The sequence below is a fragment of the Bombyx mandarina genome, chromosome 04, assembly GCF_030267445.1.
Source record: "Bombyx mandarina strain Sakado chromosome 04, ASM3026744v2".
Classification (NCBI taxonomy): Eukaryota; Metazoa; Arthropoda; class Insecta; order Lepidoptera; family Bombycidae; genus Bombyx; species Bombyx mandarina.
The window spans coordinates 968,535-989,865 of record NC_143211.1 but is presented as its reverse complement, the minus strand read 5'-3'; the positions used below and the strand labels follow the sequence as shown (position 1 = coordinate 989,865).

General features: G+C 39.2%; 1 protein-coding gene and 1 long non-coding RNA gene across 2 annotated transcripts in view; one reads left to right on the top strand and one right to left on the bottom strand.

The window, feature by feature from the left end:
* LOC114253232 (uncharacterized) overlaps positions 1–21,331 on the top strand; it is a 50,887-nt gene that overhangs the window by 20,738 nt on the left and 8,818 nt on the right. Inside the window, exons 22-35 of the mRNA XM_089740162.1 lie at positions 956–1,086; positions 2,662–2,819; positions 3,400–3,582; positions 4,767–4,924; positions 6,157–6,283; positions 6,686–6,846; positions 7,362–7,508; positions 9,089–9,230; positions 9,593–9,728; positions 15,530–15,729; positions 16,371–16,539; positions 17,104–17,435; positions 19,739–19,865; positions 20,462–20,642. Of these exons, the coding sequence (XP_089596288.1) occupies positions 956–1,086; positions 2,662–2,819; positions 3,400–3,582; positions 4,767–4,924; positions 6,157–6,283; positions 6,686–6,846; positions 7,362–7,508; positions 9,089–9,230; positions 9,593–9,728; positions 15,530–15,729; positions 16,371–16,539; positions 17,104–17,435; positions 19,739–19,865; positions 20,462–20,642 (2,352 nt within the window). The remainder of the gene's footprint in view (positions 1–955; positions 1,087–2,661; positions 2,820–3,399; positions 3,583–4,766; positions 4,925–6,156; positions 6,284–6,685; positions 6,847–7,361; positions 7,509–9,088; positions 9,231–9,592; positions 9,729–15,529; positions 15,730–16,370; positions 16,540–17,103; positions 17,436–19,738; positions 19,866–20,461; positions 20,643–21,331) is intronic.
* On the bottom strand, positions 13,452–14,751 carry LOC149503054 (uncharacterized). The gene is made up of 2 exons (XR_016325748.1): positions 14,420–14,751; positions 13,452–13,525 (listed from the first exon to the last, which is right to left on the bottom strand). It is a non-coding gene; the product is annotated as an uncharacterized LOC149503054 (long non-coding RNA).

The window sequence follows — 21,331 nt, the reverse complement described above, 5'->3', positions numbered from 1 at the left end:
TACTCCCACGATTCCCTTTGAGAAGTCGGTCCACCGTATTAGAGGCCTACCCAGAATACGCCGTTTCACTCACTCAAAACTTCTGAACCCCAACAGCCAATTGTGGTGCGCTCAACGTGCCTTGCGTTGTTCATTCGACCGCCTGATCCTACGGCCTATGTAGACCCAGAACTAACGGCAATTTCGTATGGTTCACTAGTTACTATATACTTCTAAAAGCTTGACCTTATAGTAAGACCTCACAGTTAGACCTCGAGTTTACAGTGTTCTGGTTCAAAAGGACTTTGAACATCAGCTTGGTACAATACTTTACATCTCGTCGGAAATGCTAGCTAAGAACTTGATTGCTTCGAATTATTTTCCTCCATTTTTATAAAACTTCTCTGTCGGTATTGTGTGAAAGCGTCAAGCTGGTAGCATCACCGTATCTATATCTGCCGCGAAACATTCGTGCGATCACGATGAAGCAGATGATACTCACATTAGTATAGCCTGGTCACTCTCTGATGTGGCTATAGTTAATTCTATAAAATGCAACATTTTCTTGCCTCAACACGTGCGCCACCTGAAGTACGTTGCTCGTATTGTATGTATAATACCATTTGTACTAATGCAGTATGAAGTTTCATCAAAATCCGTCCGAAACTTTTCCTCATATATAACAAATTCATCCATCTTTCGCAGTTATAATATTAGTTGGAATAGAATTTAAATATCGGTCAGACTTTCATATTATCTCAAGGCCACATTCACATCGTGGTGTTCATGGACTGTAGAAAATTTCGATGATATATTAGTCACCATTAATAATTTAAGTACAAACTTAGATCATGCACCTTACGAACATGGACGTCCATGAATTGAATATATTTGGTTTTCTTGGGTCGTTAATATAAACGCTAGATTAAACCGCTAGAGTAGTTTTGATTATGAATCTATTTGTCTATTAATTTAGACTTGCCAGCGTTTTACACAGTGAAGGCGGTAACACACGTTCAAATGTTTTCTGTGGCGAGAAAACAGCTGCTGCGGACACTGGAGATGCCCAAAGTCAAAGATGCTATAGAATATGCCAAAAGAACGCCCGTGAGTCTTACGATTGTAGAGCTTACGTTACTATTATGACGAATTTTCAATAGGAAACTTGTACCGGAACTGGTCTGCGATTGCAGAATTAAGTAGTATGTTCCTTTCTATCTCGGAGAAACACAAGACATTACTCATTATGCATATTTATACTAATGTTTGTTCAGTGTTCGAAATTTGACTACATTGACACTTTGGTACATTAGGGCTTGTCAATTGTTACTAAGCAATGGAAAGAAAAAAAATCTTTTGACATATAGAGGGGAAAACGCAATGAACTATTTCGCCAAACATTGCCGATTAAAAGATAAATTTTAAAGGACAATGCCCAAAAGTGGGCCAACTTTATGTCAAAACTATTTGTACTTGAAAAACTATGCCTTATTTTTTCACGTTGTTTAGTTTATGTATCAACATTTCTTTCAACCTGGCATTGTTTTACAAAAAAATTAATTACTTATTTGATAACATTCAAAAACGGAGTGCCATAGTTTTTAAATTCGTCAATAGGCAAAAGGCTTAGCCCATAAAGCCTTATAGTAAGCATTTAAGCTGCCAAACGAAAGAGTTGTCTGTGACTTGAACAACAAATTAAAAAAAAATAGCTAATGGTTATAATTCAGACTTTTTAGTTTATTTTTGTTCAATTCAATATTTATGTATTGTAATAATAATTATTACTTAAAACCATGAATTATTTAATATTTTTAGATATTATTGATTCCATTAGTAAAAATCTCAATGGCCTACCATTACTCTATTCTTATTAAATATGATCAGAGAGTTTTGGCAGCAACCCGAGTGAAGCGTCACTTGAAGTTTTATTTTAATGTTTTTTTAATAGTTTATTGTGATGTATAATATATAAATTGGGTGTTGTTTTGTGTATTAAACGTCAATAATCGATGTTCACGATTATTGAGGCATTGGAATAAAACTGTGGCTAACATAGCAGTGACTGTTTTTTTTTTTTTTCAAGATAAAAGGTCTGCGGAAATTCACGCTCACTCAATGTGCTATTCATCGAGTTGACGTCAAAACTTCCAAAAAGCAATAAAAAGAGATACACCAGCATTTTATTGAAAAAAAAAAAATATAACTACGACAGACTAGGCTGTATAGGCTACGCTCTTTGCCTGCTTATTGGCGAATTTAAAAACAACAACAACAATATCGATGCCGGCTTCCGAATTTTCATTTCGTTTTATTATTATTATGAGGATATAATAATAATAAAATGTACGTAAGGGCTTATTTCTAGCAACATCAACCACAATAATTAACTTATTTAATACTGTAAATAATGATGAGAGCGATTATTGATTTCGAAGAAAACAATTAACAACTTAATTTTAGCGGCAGAAAAAAACAGATTTCTCTCAAACCTGGGTGAGAATATAAAAATCGTTTTCTGAATATGAAATGATATTTCTTTGTCTATCAAATTAAGTTAAAACCATCATGACCCGACAACTTTTTTTAGAGGCCCAAACGCCCTAAGAAAATGGGCATTGTCCTTTAATTTCAACCTTGTCTACCATATCTACTCGTTCACCTCCTTTTGTTATCAATCAGGAATACCATCGCCTTCTCCAGCATCGCGAACCCTTCCTCTCGTACACACCGCCCGATCCGATCCCCAACATGGAAAGGTTTCTCCTGCCGAGGAAGCACCTGCCGGACACGGCATTCTTGCAGCCCTTCGATAGGCTTGGCTTTTTATCGGTCCTAAGGTGAGCAGTTACATCCTGGACGCAAAAAGAGCTGCTAAAAGGAAGCACTTGTAAAGAGCAATCTTGACAATAATTTAAATTATACAGATAAAGGAAGTATGTTTGAAAAACCCACCCAGCTGTTTGTAGATCCTCAGCCTTACAATAGATATAATGCATGACTTGCTTACATTTACATTACATTAAATTATGTTTTTTTTTACACTAGCAACTTTTCTTGATACTTGATTTTCAGTGGCTGACACTTTTTCCATAAAAGTACTAAAGCTATTTCACCCTTCAAACCGAAATGCTTCACAGAAACTAGTAACTTGGTACCTACTTGCAGTTTGTCCGATATCCAGTACACGCAGGTCGTCGATCTTACGACGCTGGGATAATATGGGTTGTGGGATACTTGATTTTCAGTAGCTGACACGTTTTCCGTAAAAGTACTAAAGCTATTTCACCCTTCAAATACGGGATAATACGGATTGTGGGATGATATACTAGAGAGACGCCACAGAGACAACAGCCGCTGGACTATTACCAAGCGTCAACAAAATGCAGTTTTGACAATGACAGAACAATTGATCGGCAGATACATATTTCCTCGGTTCACGATCCGGCCGGACGGTCGCTACCTGACGGTGTACGAGTGCGTCCGCGCCCTGTGCGCACTCGCCTCCTCCATGGTGTTCCCCAACTACACGTACCTGGTGCTGCAGTGGCCCAGTCTCTACCACGTGTCCGTCATACTAGACGCGACTGCTTATTTTGATGTGTACGTCTTATGCTTATTGTCTAATGTCTTACAGTTTATCACTCGACCTGGGCCTCGAATCAATCCGGAAACATATGAAGTCGGCGTCGGAAAGATACTTCGATAAGGCTATGCGTCATGATAATCGCCTTATCGTTGCAGCCGCTGACTATTCCCCGAATTCTGGGCTGGGCTGTGAGCTCGTCCACCCATATAAGGAATAAAAAAAATCTAACACCGGATCGGAAACGCGACCCACTGAGAAGTTCCGGCATGAAACTCAGTGGGCTGTCTGTAGATTAATTTACTCGCAATTTACGAGCCCTTCGTCGCAAGGATGACCGGAAAACGCAATTCGATGGAACGATAGAAATACAGAGTTATTCGAGAGGTTCTTTTAAATAGCAATGTTGTAAAAATATGAAATTATCGTGTTATGTTTCCAGTTTTTTGTGGTACCTTACTATTAAACAGAGAGTCGACAAGTTGAAGTGGCAGTGGGCTGGACATATTTTCCGAGGAACCAACGTTCCTCAAGACGGTTCTTAGAGCGGAGACGGCGCACAGGCAAACGTAACTAGCAACTGTGGACTGATGATGTTGATGCTAAACAAATTTCATTAGAGACCTTTCCGCTGTCTTACCGCTTATAAAATAATTGAACTTGAAGTACCAAATAGTACTCACTTAACTTGCTTTGATGAACGAACGAGCTTAAGCTCTTAAATCGGTACCATGACCCATGGAGATCACAACTTTAACCATACTCCCACTTCATCATGAGGTCGAAATATCATTAGCATTGTATAACATGTCCACACTACAAGCCCTACAAGTAATTATGCGAATTTATACAATTTTCGAGTTCTACTCTTTTTACGCGTTGGTATTCCTTGGTCATGAAAGTTTTTTATTTTTTTATTGCCCTTCTAGGCAGACGAGCATACGGCCCACCTGATGGTGAGTGGTTACCGTCGCCCATGGACTTCAGCAATGCCAGGGGCAGAGCCAAGCCGCTGCCTACCTACTTGATCGTGAACACATGTTAAATACGTATTGGTTTTGGTAGTAACCGTGTAATGTGACCCCGATGTAGTGTTATCCATATACGTACCCTGGCCATCCATAAGACAACGGACAATCAACAAATAGGATAGCATCTGTAAGACTTGCCAATATTTAACCTTCGAATTTCTCCCGCAAAGTCTTCAACGGATGCTAGTGGGTTATTTCAACGAGCACGGCGTCCTGGTCTACCACCCGGCCAGTACTGCGGCTCATTATTTGAAAGGAGCCTTCATCGTGGACGTCATTGCTTGTCTCCAACTCGAAAATTTGGAGTCGAGCACCAAGGAGTCTTTCGGTTAGTTGCTGACATACAGGACGCCATAGGATCTGTCCCCGTAACTCAACAGGGTGAACTATTAGCCTAAGCCAAATCGACAACTATGTTAATTTACTAAACTAAGTATACAAAACTTGTAGTCTCCATTTGTAACTAAACCAACAAAAAAAGGTTATTTTTGCTTAATCATTATTTGGAGGTACATAATTATATTATATGAACACGTCGTACGTTTTTTGAAGATGCAATTAACACTGCAATGCAATGCACACAATACACACTTCGCAAGTTGTTCGCAACACATACCGAAATTAAAAAAAAGCTAGCCTTTACTCATTCGAACAGAGCTTTTCCACACTGCTCCAATTTCATTTAAAACTTCCTTAAATAAAATCGTTCTACGAGTGATTTGTTGCGGCCTTATGTGGCCTTTATGCAATGGTTCATAGAGGATGCTCGAAAGTATTGTAGGAAAATGTTTGCTGTGTATTTCACTTTAAGAAGATCTGCCTTAACAAACAACGCGAGCTGTGTCTTGTCCGTACAGACGTATTTCCCTATTTCTCCATGGACTAAAGTATTTTATGTTAAATGAGCTTAAAGCACTCCTAGTATTAAATGGTTACTAGAATTAAAACTGTCACAACTTGAATGCGGTATGCAGAATCGAGGCCGAAGACTCAATAAAACGGCTGTCCCCTACTGGGAACCAAAGTAATTTTAACCCGGACATAATATATATTCTTTTCCTTACGTATTTGCTGGTGGCCTAGGGGACTATTACGTCCGGACGGGTAGGTGAGCTCACGGGCTTAACCTGAGAGAACTTGCTAATACCAGCCCGAGCGAGAGCAGTGCTTCCCAGCATCTACGACCGGGTTGAAATCGCGACCCACTGAGAAGATCGGGCGAGAAACTCAGTGGGTTGAAATATCAATGTGTGGTACCCATAACACAGGTAATCATAATTTGGGGCCGAATGGCCGTGGGTGATTTATTCCCAGTTATTATTATTATTATTAATTATTATAGAGTACTCTTTTTAACATCTCGCTTAAATAAAGATATGTAACAGTGGATAGGGACCTAATATAGGTGTGAGGAATACATTCTATCGCTAGCATACAGACACACAACCGCATCGGTGACCACCCCTATAGTCACGGGCGCTTGTGTTCTCATCGATATGAATGCAATGCCTAGGCTAGGAGGCTAGGGCATTTTGTTTGTAAGCCTAATTTTATTTTCAGGCGACATGTACCGCGTGACGCACATGACTCAGATCTTGATGCTCAATCGTTTAATTCAGTTGTACCGCATCCCCAGCGCCATGGTCCTGCTCAAGAAATACATCGAACGCAGAGATATTATGATCGTGTACGTTGTCATGATTTGCCTGAAGTCGAGAGCTTTTGTGTATCGGATAAATAAATCAGCTGACTATAACGCAAACTTATGAAGTCAACGTTACCTGGTTATATTTTTTACTGGTGGTAGGACCTCTTGTGAGTGCACACAGGTAGGTACCACCACTCTACTTATTTCTGCCGTGAAGCAGTAAATGCGTCTTGGTTTTAAGGGTGGGGCAGCCGTTGTAACTGTAATTAAGACCTTAGAACTTATATCTCAAGGTGTGTGGGGCATTTATTTTGTAGATGTCTATGGGCTCCAGTAACCACTAAACACAAGGTGAGCTGTGAGCTCGTCCACACGCCTAAGCAATAAAAAAAATATATTTAGGGATAATCGGTTGCAGTCAAAGAGAGCATCTCGTTACAGGTTGAAGGCCACGCCGATATTCTTGGCGACATTAAACGTTCTCACGTGTCTGATGGTTTTCTACTCTGTGGACGTTTACTACTCGTTGGGAGAGAAGGGCTGGCTGATAGTGCCGACCCGAGACCGCGGCGGCTCTTGGCTGCATCTATTCGAGAATGCATGTGAGCGTTGTGTGTTTCGTGCCTAAAGTGCTTAAGGACTTTTTTTTTATTGCTTAGATGGTTGGACGAGCGCACAGCCCACCTGGTGTTAAGTGGTTACTGAAGCTCATAGACATCTACGACGTAAATGCGCCACCCATCTTGAGATATCAGTTCTAAGGTCTCAGTATAGTCACAACGGCTGCCACGCCCTTCAAACCGAAACGCATTACTGCTTCACGGCAGAATAGGCAGGGCGGTGGTATCTACCCGCGCGAACTCAAAAGAGGTCCAACCTCCAACAATTTCGAAAACTATAATTTTGCGGGTTTTCGTTTTTTATTACACGATGTTATTCCTTCACCGTGAAAGTCAATCGTGAATATTTGTGGAGTACGTATTTCATTAGAAAAATTGGTACCCGCCTGCGGGATTCGAACACCGGTGCATCGCTCAACACGAATGCACCGGACGTCTTATCCTTTAGGCCACGACGACTTAGTTACTTTAACAAATCAACATAGTTATCTTCTTAGTTCGTTACAATATGACGGCGACTCCTTGGAACATACATCTCTCCTGCTACTTCTGGGTCGTGTACGAGGCCACCAGCACCGGGTACAACTCATTGCATCCAAGCAACTTGGAACTGATGTGGGTGCTGTTCATCGGGATGGTGTTTTGTTAGTACTTATAGCGTACTAGACCGAACAAGCTTGCGAACGCCTCGTTACCCCATAACCGGAATGCTTCCCTCCTAAATACTTGAAGTAGAGGATCACCTGTTTTGTATAAAACTGTCTATCTTATCAGGCCGGGACACGTGAATGCTTCTCTACAGAAATAGGCAAGAAGGCGATTCACACCCGTGTACGCCTTGGCAAAACTATTATTACGCGCTGGGGCTCGGGGTAAATAAAATTCCACCGAAGTATAAACTAAGAACTGTATTCAACACTTAGAACACTTAAAACACTTAACAAACACTTTAAAATTCTCAATTCGCTCCTTCCGCTTCGCTTCAGGTGATTCGTTTGCTGTTTCGTTTCGAGTAGTTCCGATTACTAACTGATTGCGTGCCATCCCTGCAAGGCTTTTATAGCCGATACCACATCCCTAGAATTATCGAGAATATTCCACACATCTCTAGTATTGTGTTTCCGTTATCTGACAATAGATGGTGTTGTATTTCTCGAACGTTCTAGGTGCTACTAAATTCTTCGATATTCGTTCGACTACTCGGCGATAGATGGCATAACACAAAAGATTCTTACATAGCTTTGGTTCAGCTCTGACTACTGCTAATTGTGTAAAGTTGTTGAAGCTACTACGCGCCCCCTACCGTGCCCCTTCACATGGAGTCGACTACCATTGTACCAACTTGCGTCACCGTCGGGTAGATCGGTTCGGAACGCGCGTGGAACAACCATACAAACATTAGCGTTTATTTATATATACAGATCACGATTACGATTAAGGTTTTTGTTACATTACAGGCTTGAAAGAACTCACAAGAGATTCCTTAATATTCTTACATACAATATGAAAATGCATAGATCACTAAAATCATATAACGATCGCCTTGCTTATTTTAATTTGATATCCTTAAGCAATAGACGCAAATATCTTGACCTTTCCTTTTTATATAATATTTTAAACAATAATATAGATTGTCCTGAACTCTTGTCAAGAATCCAAATTTCTACCCCAAGTAGGTTGCCTCGCTTAAGTGTCTACAAACTGTTCACTCTGCGTCGATATAAAACCAATCTAGGGCTTAATGCACCCTTGACTCGAATGTGTAAGTTATTTAACGACCTCCATCGTATATTGGACCTGGACATATTTGCTCAAAACTTGTTTAGTTTTAAGAAAAAAAGTAGAAACTATTTAGCTCCTAAACCATGTTCTCGTGTTATTTGTTTTTATGTAGTTTATTGATGGATTTTTTCTTTTTAAAAATTTTATCTTGTTTCTTTTTGTTCCTTTTATTTTTTGTTTTTTCTTTCAGATTTAATTAATTTTATAATCGTTTGGTACTAGAACTAGATGTTAGCTGTGATTACCTATAATTAAGTGAGCACATGTCATGTTTTGATATTTTTGTACCCTATGTTTAAGCCAGTGTTTCATTTGTTGGTGATCCATTAAATAAATAAATAAATAAATACATTTATATTCGCCGAAATGCATACCCGAGTCTGAAGAGCTCATTGATATTGTTAATCACGGCCGACGAGATGAAAAACCATTCATATCACAGGTGCGATGATAACTACGTATTTCTCCGTACGCATTATAAGTGTACGAGCGAACGTGAACCAGGCGCTGGCCTCATTCCAGGAGCACATGAGGGACATGGTCGTCTACATGAGACGCGAGAAATTGAATCCGGCATTAACGAAGTAAGAGATAAGTAGTTCAGAAATGATTTACAAAAAGGCACATCTCTTTTTCGGGCTTACTTTATATTAATGTAAGAAGTTAGATAGCAAATCTATACTTAATATATAAATCTACAGAGGTTTTTACGAATGATCCATTATAACTACTGAACCGTGCATCCGATTGACTTGAAACTTGGTATCCGTGTAGAAAATACATGTACTTAATGGATAGGCTAATATTTATATGAGTGTTGGACTCCCTACACCAGTTGCGGGGGTGTTAATGATGAGAGTCTTTGTGGGGGTGAGATATAATAATGTTAGTTTTAAATGCCCAGCGAACGGGTACCTACAGCTAGTTATTATTATAAATGTTTTAGAGAAGTGTTGGACTATTACGAATACAATTGGGATAAGATGAGGGGGATCGATTATATGAGTTTGCTGAAACTGTGCGATCAGATCACGCTACGCACCGATGCCACTTTACACATTTTTGGACCCCCCTTTGCTAAGGTACCCGCTTCTAATATTTGGTAATATCTTTTGAGAGCTTCAGTAACTTTATAGAGACACAATTTTAGAAAACGTTCCATTATTGATCTCAACGTGTGCTGGTCGTGGGAATTTTCTGCCTTTCGAACCTTAAGGTTTGTCCGTTAGTTATTTTACCATTTTGTAAGGAAATCGTTTGGCTCATACTCAAAACTAGATAAGTTTTATCTATGAATAAGGCTAATAGTGCGATTAGATTACTGTATCCACGTTGTAAAAATACTGAGAAGTGATGAATGATGTTGAATATTTGCCAAAATAAGACGGTAGTTTTAATATTGATGTGCCTTTGGAAAACATACAGCATTGTATTATGAAGAAGCAGTGTGTACTTAGCTTAAATTCCTTGTCTATGTCCAACCATAGACAGTCAATTTAGTTCCATCTTTAGCCGCTAGGTGCTGCCAGCAAGTATAAAGGAAGCGCAGCCATCTTTGATCTTCATAGCGTTGTGTACTTTCGTACTGTGAAGTCGCAAATCCACAAATATTTATTCGACTTCTTATTAATTGCAAAAAATATTTATTTTGTGTTTCTATGAGTGTTATTTTGCAATCATTACGAGTATTATTTGCCAATCCTATCATCGGACGCCATGAATCACGCGTCATCTGTTGGAGGTGATGTTGAGTCAAGCTCCATAATTTCCGAGAGGGAAGATGTCCAGGCGAGACGCGATGGAGACGCCTCGCGTTCGAACAGCTCGTCAAGCGCAAAAGAACAAAAGGAGTCTCTGCGTAAGAAACGACGGGATTCAAAGGTAACGGTCGATCTTCGAATCGGCTCGTTATCCCACCAGGTCAGTGACGTTGTAAATCTAATAATGCATCAACTGTGTGTAACAATTGAATGTAACGAAAATTGTTGTAAACAAATTGATCTCGTCAATACGGAAATTTTGACAAAAACACAACAGATTTAAACTAATAATCTTTGTAACATAATTACTGAAAACTTTGGCAAATCGTCGTACAAGTTATCCGTAAAAGCGTCTTAAATTGTATGCGGAAAAAAGGGCCGTATGGATAAAAATAAGACGTCAAAGTTTAATTTCCGTGATCTCTAACAAAGTATCCTGTTGCCAACGCACCACTCATTGAGGAATTTTTGTTTGATAATACTAAATTGAAATCTATTCAGTCCCTCGGAGGGCTACAATCCTATTTGTCACAACCTCGTACAAAAGGCAAGCCAAACATTATAAACAATTATAGTCTGTAACATCTGGCACAATCCAGAGGGGGCAATTGAAGACACCGACGGGAGGCACTGAGTGCCACCAAAATTGTAATAATTTGTAAACCATGTATGATTACCAAATACCGTAAAAAAATTGTTTTTTTCTGCGGAAGAAAAGCGACGGATCAATGCGTCCAATTTTCGATTTTCGAGAGTTGAACAAGGTCGTAAAGATAAAACACCTAACTGTTTTCGGACACCTCGGTACCAAACTTTCTCCACCCAGGGGACTGGATGATAAAATTGAACATTTCTCAGGAATATTTTTCTAGTATCAGTCGCAAAATTTCGTCGATACTTCTTGAGGATCAGTACCAAGTACCAGTACCTTCAGGAAGGAATCGGTACCTTCTTATGAGTTAGTATGAAATGACATGCCTACCCTTTGGTCTGGCTTCAGAGCCACACCTTTTTGCTTCTATAACATGCGGGTCGCAGAGACCTTGCGTGCAAAGGGAACTCGAGTGCTAGTGTCTACTAGACGACTTCCTTTTGGTCGACCAAGACAAATCCAAGTTGAAACTTCAGGCTGCAGAAGCTGTGAAGCTTTTGGATTAACCTTTTTTGCTTCCATAACATGCTGGGTCGCAGAGACCTTGCGTGCAAAAGGAACTCGAGTGCTAGTCTACCTAGACGACTTCCTATTGGTCGACCAAGACAAATCCAAGTTGAAACTTCAGGCTGCAGAAGCCGTGAAGATTTTGGATTATCTGGGCTGGCATGTCAATTTCCATTATGTAGGGTGCTCGGTCGCTCGGTCGCGGAGGCATTGCGTGCAAAGTAGAGTGCTAGCTTACCTACACGACTTAATCTTGTTTCACCAAGACAAATAAACGTTTTTGTTCCCATAGCATGCTCGGTCGCGGAGACCTTGCGTACATAGGGAAGTCAAATGTTAACGTACCTACGCGACTTTCTCTTGGTCCTTGAAGACAAATACACCTTTTTGCTTCCATAGCATGCTCGGTCGCGGAGACATTGCGTGCAAAGTCGAAGTGCTAGCTTACCTACACGACTTGATCTTGTTTCACCAAGACAAATAAACTTTTTTGCTCCCATAACATGCTCGGTCGCGAAGACCTTACGTACATAGGGCAGTCAAATGTTAACCTACCTACGCGACTTTCTCTTGGTCCATGAAGACAAATACACCTTTTTTGCTTGCATAGCATGCTCAGTCACGGAAACATTGCGTGCAAAGGGATGTTGAGTGTTATCCCACCTACGCAAGTCCCTCCTGGTCCATCAAAAGAAGTCCAAGTTGAGTCTTCAGGCCACATAAGCTGTGAAGCTCTTTGATTATTTGGGCTGCCAAGTCAGCCTTACAAAAAATCAATTAGTACACTGGTTCAAGAGATGACATGGCTAGGGATTCGATGAAAAATTGCGAGAAATAAAGTGGCCACTCAACAACATTCTAGCTCAAACTCTGACGGAATTACATCACTCTATGTTAACTTGCAAATTTTCTTGCGAAGTTTCAAGAATAAACACCCCCGTAAAAAACAGGTCATCCTGCATGTGCTAACAATTAAATGCAGTGCTGACGCGGAGCCACATGTCAGACAAAACCAACCATTTCCTGGCAACGGAAGCTTCGGACATGTGTACGGGTTACAAATGCAGTGCTGACGCGGAGCCACATGTCAAACATTGCCGAGACACAAAACCAACCATTTCCTGGCAACGGAAGCTTCGGATATGGGTAGGGGTTACAATTAGACAAAATATTAACGTCCTGTCTATGGTCAGCTCAACAACTGAAACGGCTCAACCACAAAAGAGCTATTTGCAATGGTAGTGACAATCAAAATGAATCTGAAAGTATTTCACTAGCGGTTGACCTTTCGATTTTTAAACTAAGCGATAAGTTCAAGATAACTGTCAGCTTATAATCTCTCGGGGAGATACAACATCGTAGCCGATAGGCTATCACGAGGAAATCAACCTGCGAAATGGCACTTTTTACCACAAGTGACCACAAAAGTTTTTCGAAAGTGGGGTCATCCGGATATAAACCCATTCGCCGACCAAGATTGGATACCTTCAGCAGACCGTAGAGGATGCAACTAGCATGGAGAATTCCTCCTCTCAACCTTTTCCCCAGAGTACTGACTCACTTCAACAGTGTCTAGGGAACCTACCTGGTAGTGTTTCCAGACTGAGCGAAAGCATTTGGGTTTCCAAGCCCTCAGATTCCGAACGCTAGATAACTCGCACGAAATCCAAAACCTGCCTCCTCCACAGGGTAAACATTAACCATGAAAGCTTAGAAACGGGGGGGGGGGAGGTTGTACAAATAATAGACTGGTCTACACAGGAGAAGATTTATTGAAAATTAGCTGGTGTCAATCCACTTTGCCAGCATACTTACCAGCAACTAGAAGATGGTGCATATGGTGCTACAGTTTTAAAATTGATCCTAAGTCTGCAGATGTTGCCAAATTCTTTTTTCTTTTCCAAAAAGAAAATTTTGCCTGTAAAACAATCCTTCTGCATAAAGCAGCGCTGTCGACTTTCTGTGGACAACATACATGTAGAACAGCAAACATTCTCAAGCTCTCTAATAAAAATTGCTATTCTAAAAAAGCCATCGGAATAACTAAACAAAATTCAACTACTTATTACAACTTTACTAAGTATAGTCCCATTCACATGATATCCGAGAATAGTTCTAAATTGGTTTTCTTCAAACCCAGCCACCAGATCACGCCTCAAGGTAGCTTGAAGGACTCCAACAACCATGTTGCTGGCTACTGGACGCAGAGTTAATAACCTTACTTTGCTCAACATTTCTAAAGAAAGTTTCTTTGATAACAGAGAAAAACATCTTTCTGATACCAGTCTTTGGGTCTAAAATTGAAATCCATTTTCGTCAATAATCTGCATAAGTGCTTTCTAAACATGAAACTAAAGACATGCCCAGTAAGATTCGTAAGGACTTTTTTCTAACTATGTGTGTTGTCACAAAAGCGGCATACCGTACTGTAATTGGAAACTGGTCTTCGTTCAACCTTACGAGATAGTGGCATCAACCCATCTCTAAGAAGTTGTAGATCAGCAGTAGCCTCTGAGATGGATTGATAATGAACCAATGGACGAAATACTTTCTAGAGGCAATTGCAAATCATCCAAACGTTTACAATAATTATTGCCGAATAATAGAGCTTCCTAAAGATCCTCACGATTCTTTTTTTCAAAATATTTACTCATCATTTACTCATGTTGTATATACATCATTTATACAATTTATACATTTTCTTGTATATACAAGATAAAATGTTTATTACAAACTTATAAATATTTTTTAATTATTGAATTAACATGAAAGTTAACAGCTGTGTTTTTTCGATTTAATAATTATATAAATTATGAACATTATCATTGCGCTTCATAATTTTATTATAGCTTACCTATTTCATCATAGCGTTGTGCTTAATAATTTCACCAGCAGATAACAAACACGTCTTCATAATACAATGCTGTATGTTTTCCAAAGGCACATCAATATTACGGTTTTACATAACAATAAAACCGATATTATGTGCCGAGAAGGAAAACATACAGCATTGTATTATGAAGAAGCAGTGTGTACTTAGCTTAAATTCCTTGTCTATGTCCAACCATAGACAGTCAATTTAGTTCCATCTTTAGCCGCTAGGTGCTGCCAGCAAGTATAAAGGAAGCGCAGCCATCTTTGATCTTCATAGTCTTCACCAGGAAGAAATTCCTGCAATGCTGTATGTTTTCCTTCTCGGCACATAATATCGGTTTTATTGTTATGTAAAACCGTAATATTATGTATAAGGGAGCAGCTACAAACGATCCCTGGTCAAATTAGAACCTACTTTCATTTTTAAGCTATTGCATAGCTTTTATCGCGGGCCTTGATTGCGACTTACTGTAATCATGAAATTCCGTAACGAAAAAAACCTTACACCCCTCACTCCGCCTACCATGTAGTTCACCACATTCACACGTTGCACGTTTGTAGTGTTTGTGAATAAGCGCGTGGGGTGACGTCACACTGCATGAGCATCATGAAAAGTCTGCCCAACTCTCTCTCGCGCGGTCTAGCTTATGAGTGTGAAAGGGACAGTTAAGGTTTTGCTTTTATTAATGTTTAATATTGCGTGGTCTTGTTTTATTATTGTTTTAATATTAAATTATCATTGTCTAATTATAATTGCATAAGTTGATAAAAAATGCTATGCAATAGCTTTACCGCGGCAGCTTTTTTTTTTATTGCTTAGATGGGTGGACGAGCTCACAGCGCACCTGGTGTTAAGTGGTTACTGGAGCCCATGGACATCTAAAACGCAAATGCGCCACCCACCTTGAGATATAAGTTCTAAGGTCTCAGTATAGCTACAACGGCTACCCCACCCTTCAAACCGAAACGCATTACTGCTTCACGGCAGAAATAGGCAGGGTGGTGGTTGCCTCCCGCGCGGACTCACAAAAGGTCGTACCACCAGTTCAAACCATGAACGGGTAAAAATCAATTGAAAGACTCACTCCAGTGTCGGATTCTGTCCCACTGCGACCTGTCCCTGCTGCGGATCATGGGGCGGGCAGTTCGCAGCGTGCACTTCCTGAGAGGCACGAGGATCATCGAGGCCAATGACGTGATTGCCGATATGTACATCCTGGACTACGGAGATGTGGACATGATGGAAATCAGAGGGTCCATGAGTAATGTCGTCAATTTGCCGAAAGGAAGGTAAATTCTGTAATTACGGGTAACGAATAGTGAATGACTCTTTTACTTTTTGATTCAGGTTCTAGATCAGGGGTGGTCAGCTTAATTAGAACCAATATCTACTGATGAAGCACTCTGCGATCTACCAATGACCTTTCTTGAGATTCAATGAAACAAATGTAGTTCAGTATACAAATAAGTAACTTATTTTCTTTTATTAAAAAGATAAAAATAAACCTGAAATTATATAATAAAAGAGAACTATTGTGTAGAATAGAGGATAAATAATGTGACGTAATGGCCATTAACAAATGATACAAGATGAAAATGATGCGTACAGCTATTGGTGATTACTATGCGCAGTCTGTTTCATGTATTTATATTTTTTGTCTTGCCACGATCGACTGAACTAATGGCCACGATCGACCGGTCGGCCATTTTAGATCATGCGTAATGTAAATGTTAAATTAAAATGACATACCTAGACAAAATCACATAATTATATATTATTTGTTTTTGAATTTTCTAATGTGAAAGGCTCAATACCGCTTCGGATTCTAAAGTAATGAAGGCGGAAAAGTACGTGTTTGTTAATGCGCTTAATGTTCTGTAAAGCTTTGATGTTGTATTAATTGTTTCGTTGGTAATATCCATTTAAACAGCGTATTCGGTAATCTCGAAGGCGCTCCGAACATAAGATGCCCAGTAACGTTTATGTCAACGTCCAAAGCTCATCTGCTGATGATTAACTCGAAATTGTTCCATCAAATCATTAAAGACTTTCCTGCCGTGGTTCAGCTAATGAAAGAGTGTCGATCGGAAGACACTAAGGTATGTGAGAGACTGAATAATAAAGCCTTTGGTGATAGATGACCGTATAAGTGCTAGAGCCGTGTCTGGCGCCCTCAAACACCAGCCGCCACTTGTCGCTTAGAAGTCAAAGTGGATTCGACTAATATTTCGCTTTTTCGCATTAAAAGTGAGCAATTTCCAAAAATATTCGAAATTGAGTTAATATGCGTAAACATTTGGTATCACCAGTATTTTTCTCATAAATACTGTCAAAAGAGCGTAGTTTAGATTTAGCATTTTTTTTACTTTACCTATGATTTGGCTACTATTAACAAAATTAATACATAATTTTAACTTACTTTAAAAGATTTGATGTAACTGTTAAAAAAAAAATTGCAAATATGATTAATATTAAAAATATTACGTGTTAAACCTTTAAAACACTCCTGTAAAATTAGAAGTTTTGAGATTATACAGTTTTAATGCGAGAAGACGATTTAATTATGTCTAAACTATAAAACTGTCATACAGCACTGAGAGTAGTTTTGTATCTAGAAAACATCCAAGAAACAATAATTCATTAATTCCATACCCTGTTCACAGTGCTATATACTAGGCAACGTGGGTGACGCCTTCAAAATCAGAAAGGAAAGGAGTATGAGCTCTCCCATTCTCTTTCGAAAGAGGAAAGGATTGATCAAATATTTGTATTACAAAGACAAACTAGTGCAGATATATTTGATAGCAATATCGCTGATATGCGTCTACGGGGATTTGTACAATGCCGGTTTTCAAGACAACAGAACATGGCTGATTCTTACTTTATACGCATTGGACATGGGGTTTTACGTAAAGATCCTGATGCAATACATATTGCCTCAAATTGTTGTGGAAACGGACCGTTCTAAGAATGTTTTGCTTCCGATGCGCACGAAGTTAGTTGCCGGAGTCTTATTTTATTACTTTAGCAAAGGACAATGCCCATTTTCTATGGGTGTTTGGGCCCCTAAAAAAAGTTGTCCTGTCATGATGGTTTTTACTTAATTTGATAGACAAAGAAATATCGTTTCATATTCAGAAAACGATTTTTATATTCTCACCCAGTTTTAAGAGAAATCTGTTTTTTTCTGCAGCTAAATTTAAGTTGTTAATTGTTTTCTTCGAAATCAATAATCGCTCTCATAATTATTTACAGTATTAAATAAGTTAATTGTGGTTAATGTTGCTAGAAATAAGCCCTTACGTACATTTTATTATTATTATATCCTCATAATAATAATAAAATGAAATGAAAATCCGGAAGCCGGCAACGATATTGTTGTTGTTGTTTTTAAATTCACCAATAAGCAGGCAAAGAGCGTAGCCTATACAGCCTAGTCTGTCGAAGTTATATATTTTTTATGTCAATAAAAAGCCGGTGTATCTCTTTTTATTGCTTTTTGGGAGTTTTGACGTCAACTCGACGAATACCACATTGACTGAGCATGAGCTTACGCAGACCTTTTATACACAATATTACAAATACAAATAATACAAATTACACAATAAACTATTAAAAAAACATTAAAATAAAAATTCAAGTGACGCTTCACTCGGGTTGCTGCCAAAACTCTCTGATCATATATAATAAGAATAGAGTAATGGTAGGCCATAGATATTTTCACTAATGGAATCATTAATATCTAAAAATATTAAATAATTCATGGTTTTAAGTAATAATAATTATTACAATAAATATTGAATTGAACAAAAATAAACTAAGAAGCCTGTGAATTATAAGCATTAGCTAATTTTTTTTAATTTGTTGTTCAAGTCACAAACAACTCTTTCATTTGACAGCATATAGGTTTGCTATAAGGCTGTATGGGCTAAGCCCTTTGCCTATTGACGAATTTAAAAACTATGGCATGGATAGTTTTGGGATGTTATCAATTAAGTAATTTAATTTTTTTGAAAACAATGCCAGGTTGAAAGAAATGTTGATACATAAACTAAACAACGTGAAAAAATAAGGCATAGTTTTTCAAGTACAAATAGTTTTGACATAAAGTTGGCCCACTTTTGGGCATTGTCCTTTTTACTGGTGGTAGGACCTCTTGTGAGTCCGCGCGGGTAGGTATCACCACCCTGCCTATTTCTGCTGTGAAGCAGTAATGCGTTCCGGTTTGAAGGGTAGGGCAGCCGTTGTAACTATACTGAGACCTTAGAACTTATATCTCAAGGTGGGTGGCGCATTTACGTTGTAAGTGTCTATGGGCTCCAGTAACCACTTAACACCAGGTGGGCTGTGAGCTCGTCCACCCATCTAAGCAATAAAAAAGTAAAAAAAAACTAGTTCATAAGACACTGCGCCTTAATACAACAAATTATTAACATCGACGCCTTTTAGGTCTCTTAAGCACCGGTCATCCTCCTCAACGAACTCGTCGATCATGACGAAGACTTCGACGTGCGAACTATCCCACAGATACAGCCCACTGAGTTTCTTGCCGAATCATCTCAGTGGGTCGCGATTTCGATCCGGTGGTAGATTCAGCGAAGCACTGCTCTTGCTAGGGCTAGTGTTAGCAAATTCTCTGAAGTTGACCCCTTGAGCTCATCTATCCGTCCGGGCGTAGCTGAAATAGCCTCTTAGGCTACCGGAAAATAAAAACATCGACAGTGTGACGTGCTCACAGTCTCTCATTATCGAAGCCCGTGGGCATCTAGTACAAGAATGTTGACTAGAATGTTGCCGCCCTGAAATCAAAATTTTAGCTACATCGAAATATCGATTATCTTGTCCTACCGATGCAAAATAGATTGGTAGTATCAATTAAAATGTGTTGTTATCATTTATGATTTATTTTTTAAAAACAGTTTGATTCTTAGCAAACAGTTACCGGTTTTGATGTGACGGTGATTTGACACCTTTAGACTTTTTTTACTTTGGGCCAACTTGAAATAATAATAATACTAATAATAACTAAGTCTATACCAATAGCCCAGAATAGTTTCTAGAAGATGAATTCGGGAAGTTATCCAGAACTTACACCCACAAATTTGCCAATTGGTATTGGAAGATTGTACTGAAAGAAAATTGTTTCACAAGCTTAGCCGTGGTGTCTATTTGACCGATATTGTTTTACATTATCTAATTAAATAAGTATTATTAGTTTAAAAATATTCTTAAATATTGAAATGAAACTTTTGGAACACCCTATATATTCCGTATATACCGTTAGATGTTCTGTTTTAGATACTTCAAAGGCGAATTCAAATACGATTTGATATCGTGCATTCCGTTTGAGCTGTTCAGTTTACTGGCCACCGACAACCGGTGGTGCATGTTCTCCTTGCTGCGAATGAACAGGACGCTCAGGATTGTAAGTCGTTTTCATGTGTGTGAAAACTTTTGAAAATTATCAGATAATCGTCTAAATAAAATAATATTTTGTACCATTTTATTATAAAGACTTTGTTTGTCTGGTCACACCCCCCGAAAGTGACTTTTTGGCGGAAACACGAGGAGTGAAGTTGTGTGATTTGTTTTATTTTGTCTATTTAGTGTTTTTTCAGGTTTAAATGTGTAATAACGGTGGCTTATTAACTATTTAGTATCTGTGAAAGTGCACAAATGTGGGAAAATAAAACAAAGCCGCTGGACGTAGCATCTCGGGATCATACAAAAATTCTCAGTAAATGACCACCATTTTACTGAGATTATATTTCATCCCATATCATCTCATCTCATTTCATTTCATTTCATCTCAATTGATTAATGTCTCAAATTAATCATCTTCATTTCATTTCACTTCATATTACATTTTTCATAAAAATAAGAATATAAATTAAAATAAGACTTGACTTAAAGGTCTTAGTTACCAGGTCATAAAGTCCCTAAAAAAAAAACCACTGAAAGTTGCCCCTTCATGACCACCTGAACAAAGCCCCGGTCACTGCCTTTTCTGTCCGTCGTCAGGTAACAGTCTACAGATGCCTGTTGAAGCTCAGAGAGCGGATAACCAGCAACCTGATCCTCAGCACCATCAACTCGGTATTCATCTGGTTCACTCTGTTCGTGCACGCGACCACCTGCCTCTGGTACTTCATAGCGGTCATGGAGGACAGTCACGAGCCGGGGACCTCGTGGCTTCACGCCGGTAAGCGAAACGAGTACTTGACCCGTAATGTAAGCAGCATGTCTAGATAACACCAAGCATTTGACCCAATGGCGGGTTAAAGGTCCAGAGCGCCCTAGGCAATCACTTTATCGGCGCCCCTGTACCGGCCATAAATGCCATCATAATACTGTAAATTTTAACTAGTTGTTTTTGCAATTACGATGACGTTGTATCACCAAACCTTAGACTTTAGTAGACCAGGAACATTGTACTTACGCTAATGCGCGAATGAAATATGACGTTATAGCTGTGAAGAAATGAAGAGGGACGACAGAACGAACATCGAAATTCATGATTCCTCTCTGCTCTGGGAAATAGGCCAAATAGGAATAATCTATAATATATTTAGATTATAGATCAGCATTTAGTTCTTAATGGTCGATATGTTATTTTCTTTATTTATTTAAAAACTCTGAGCTCACGCGCCCCTTGTACTACACGCCCCTAAGCACGTGCCTAGTTTGGCTTGCGGATAATCCGCCTCTGATTTGACCGCCTTGCAGTCGTGCGCAGCGGCTGGCGGGGTAGCGCAGTCGTCCTTATGTCCACTCGCGCCTGACAGTGGTGGAGACCCGCGCGTTGGGATCTTTGGATGCCCTGACGGCTACTACCCCCTGTCCACAACAACACATAATCAATAGTTTAGGTATAATATTATCATGCCTAAA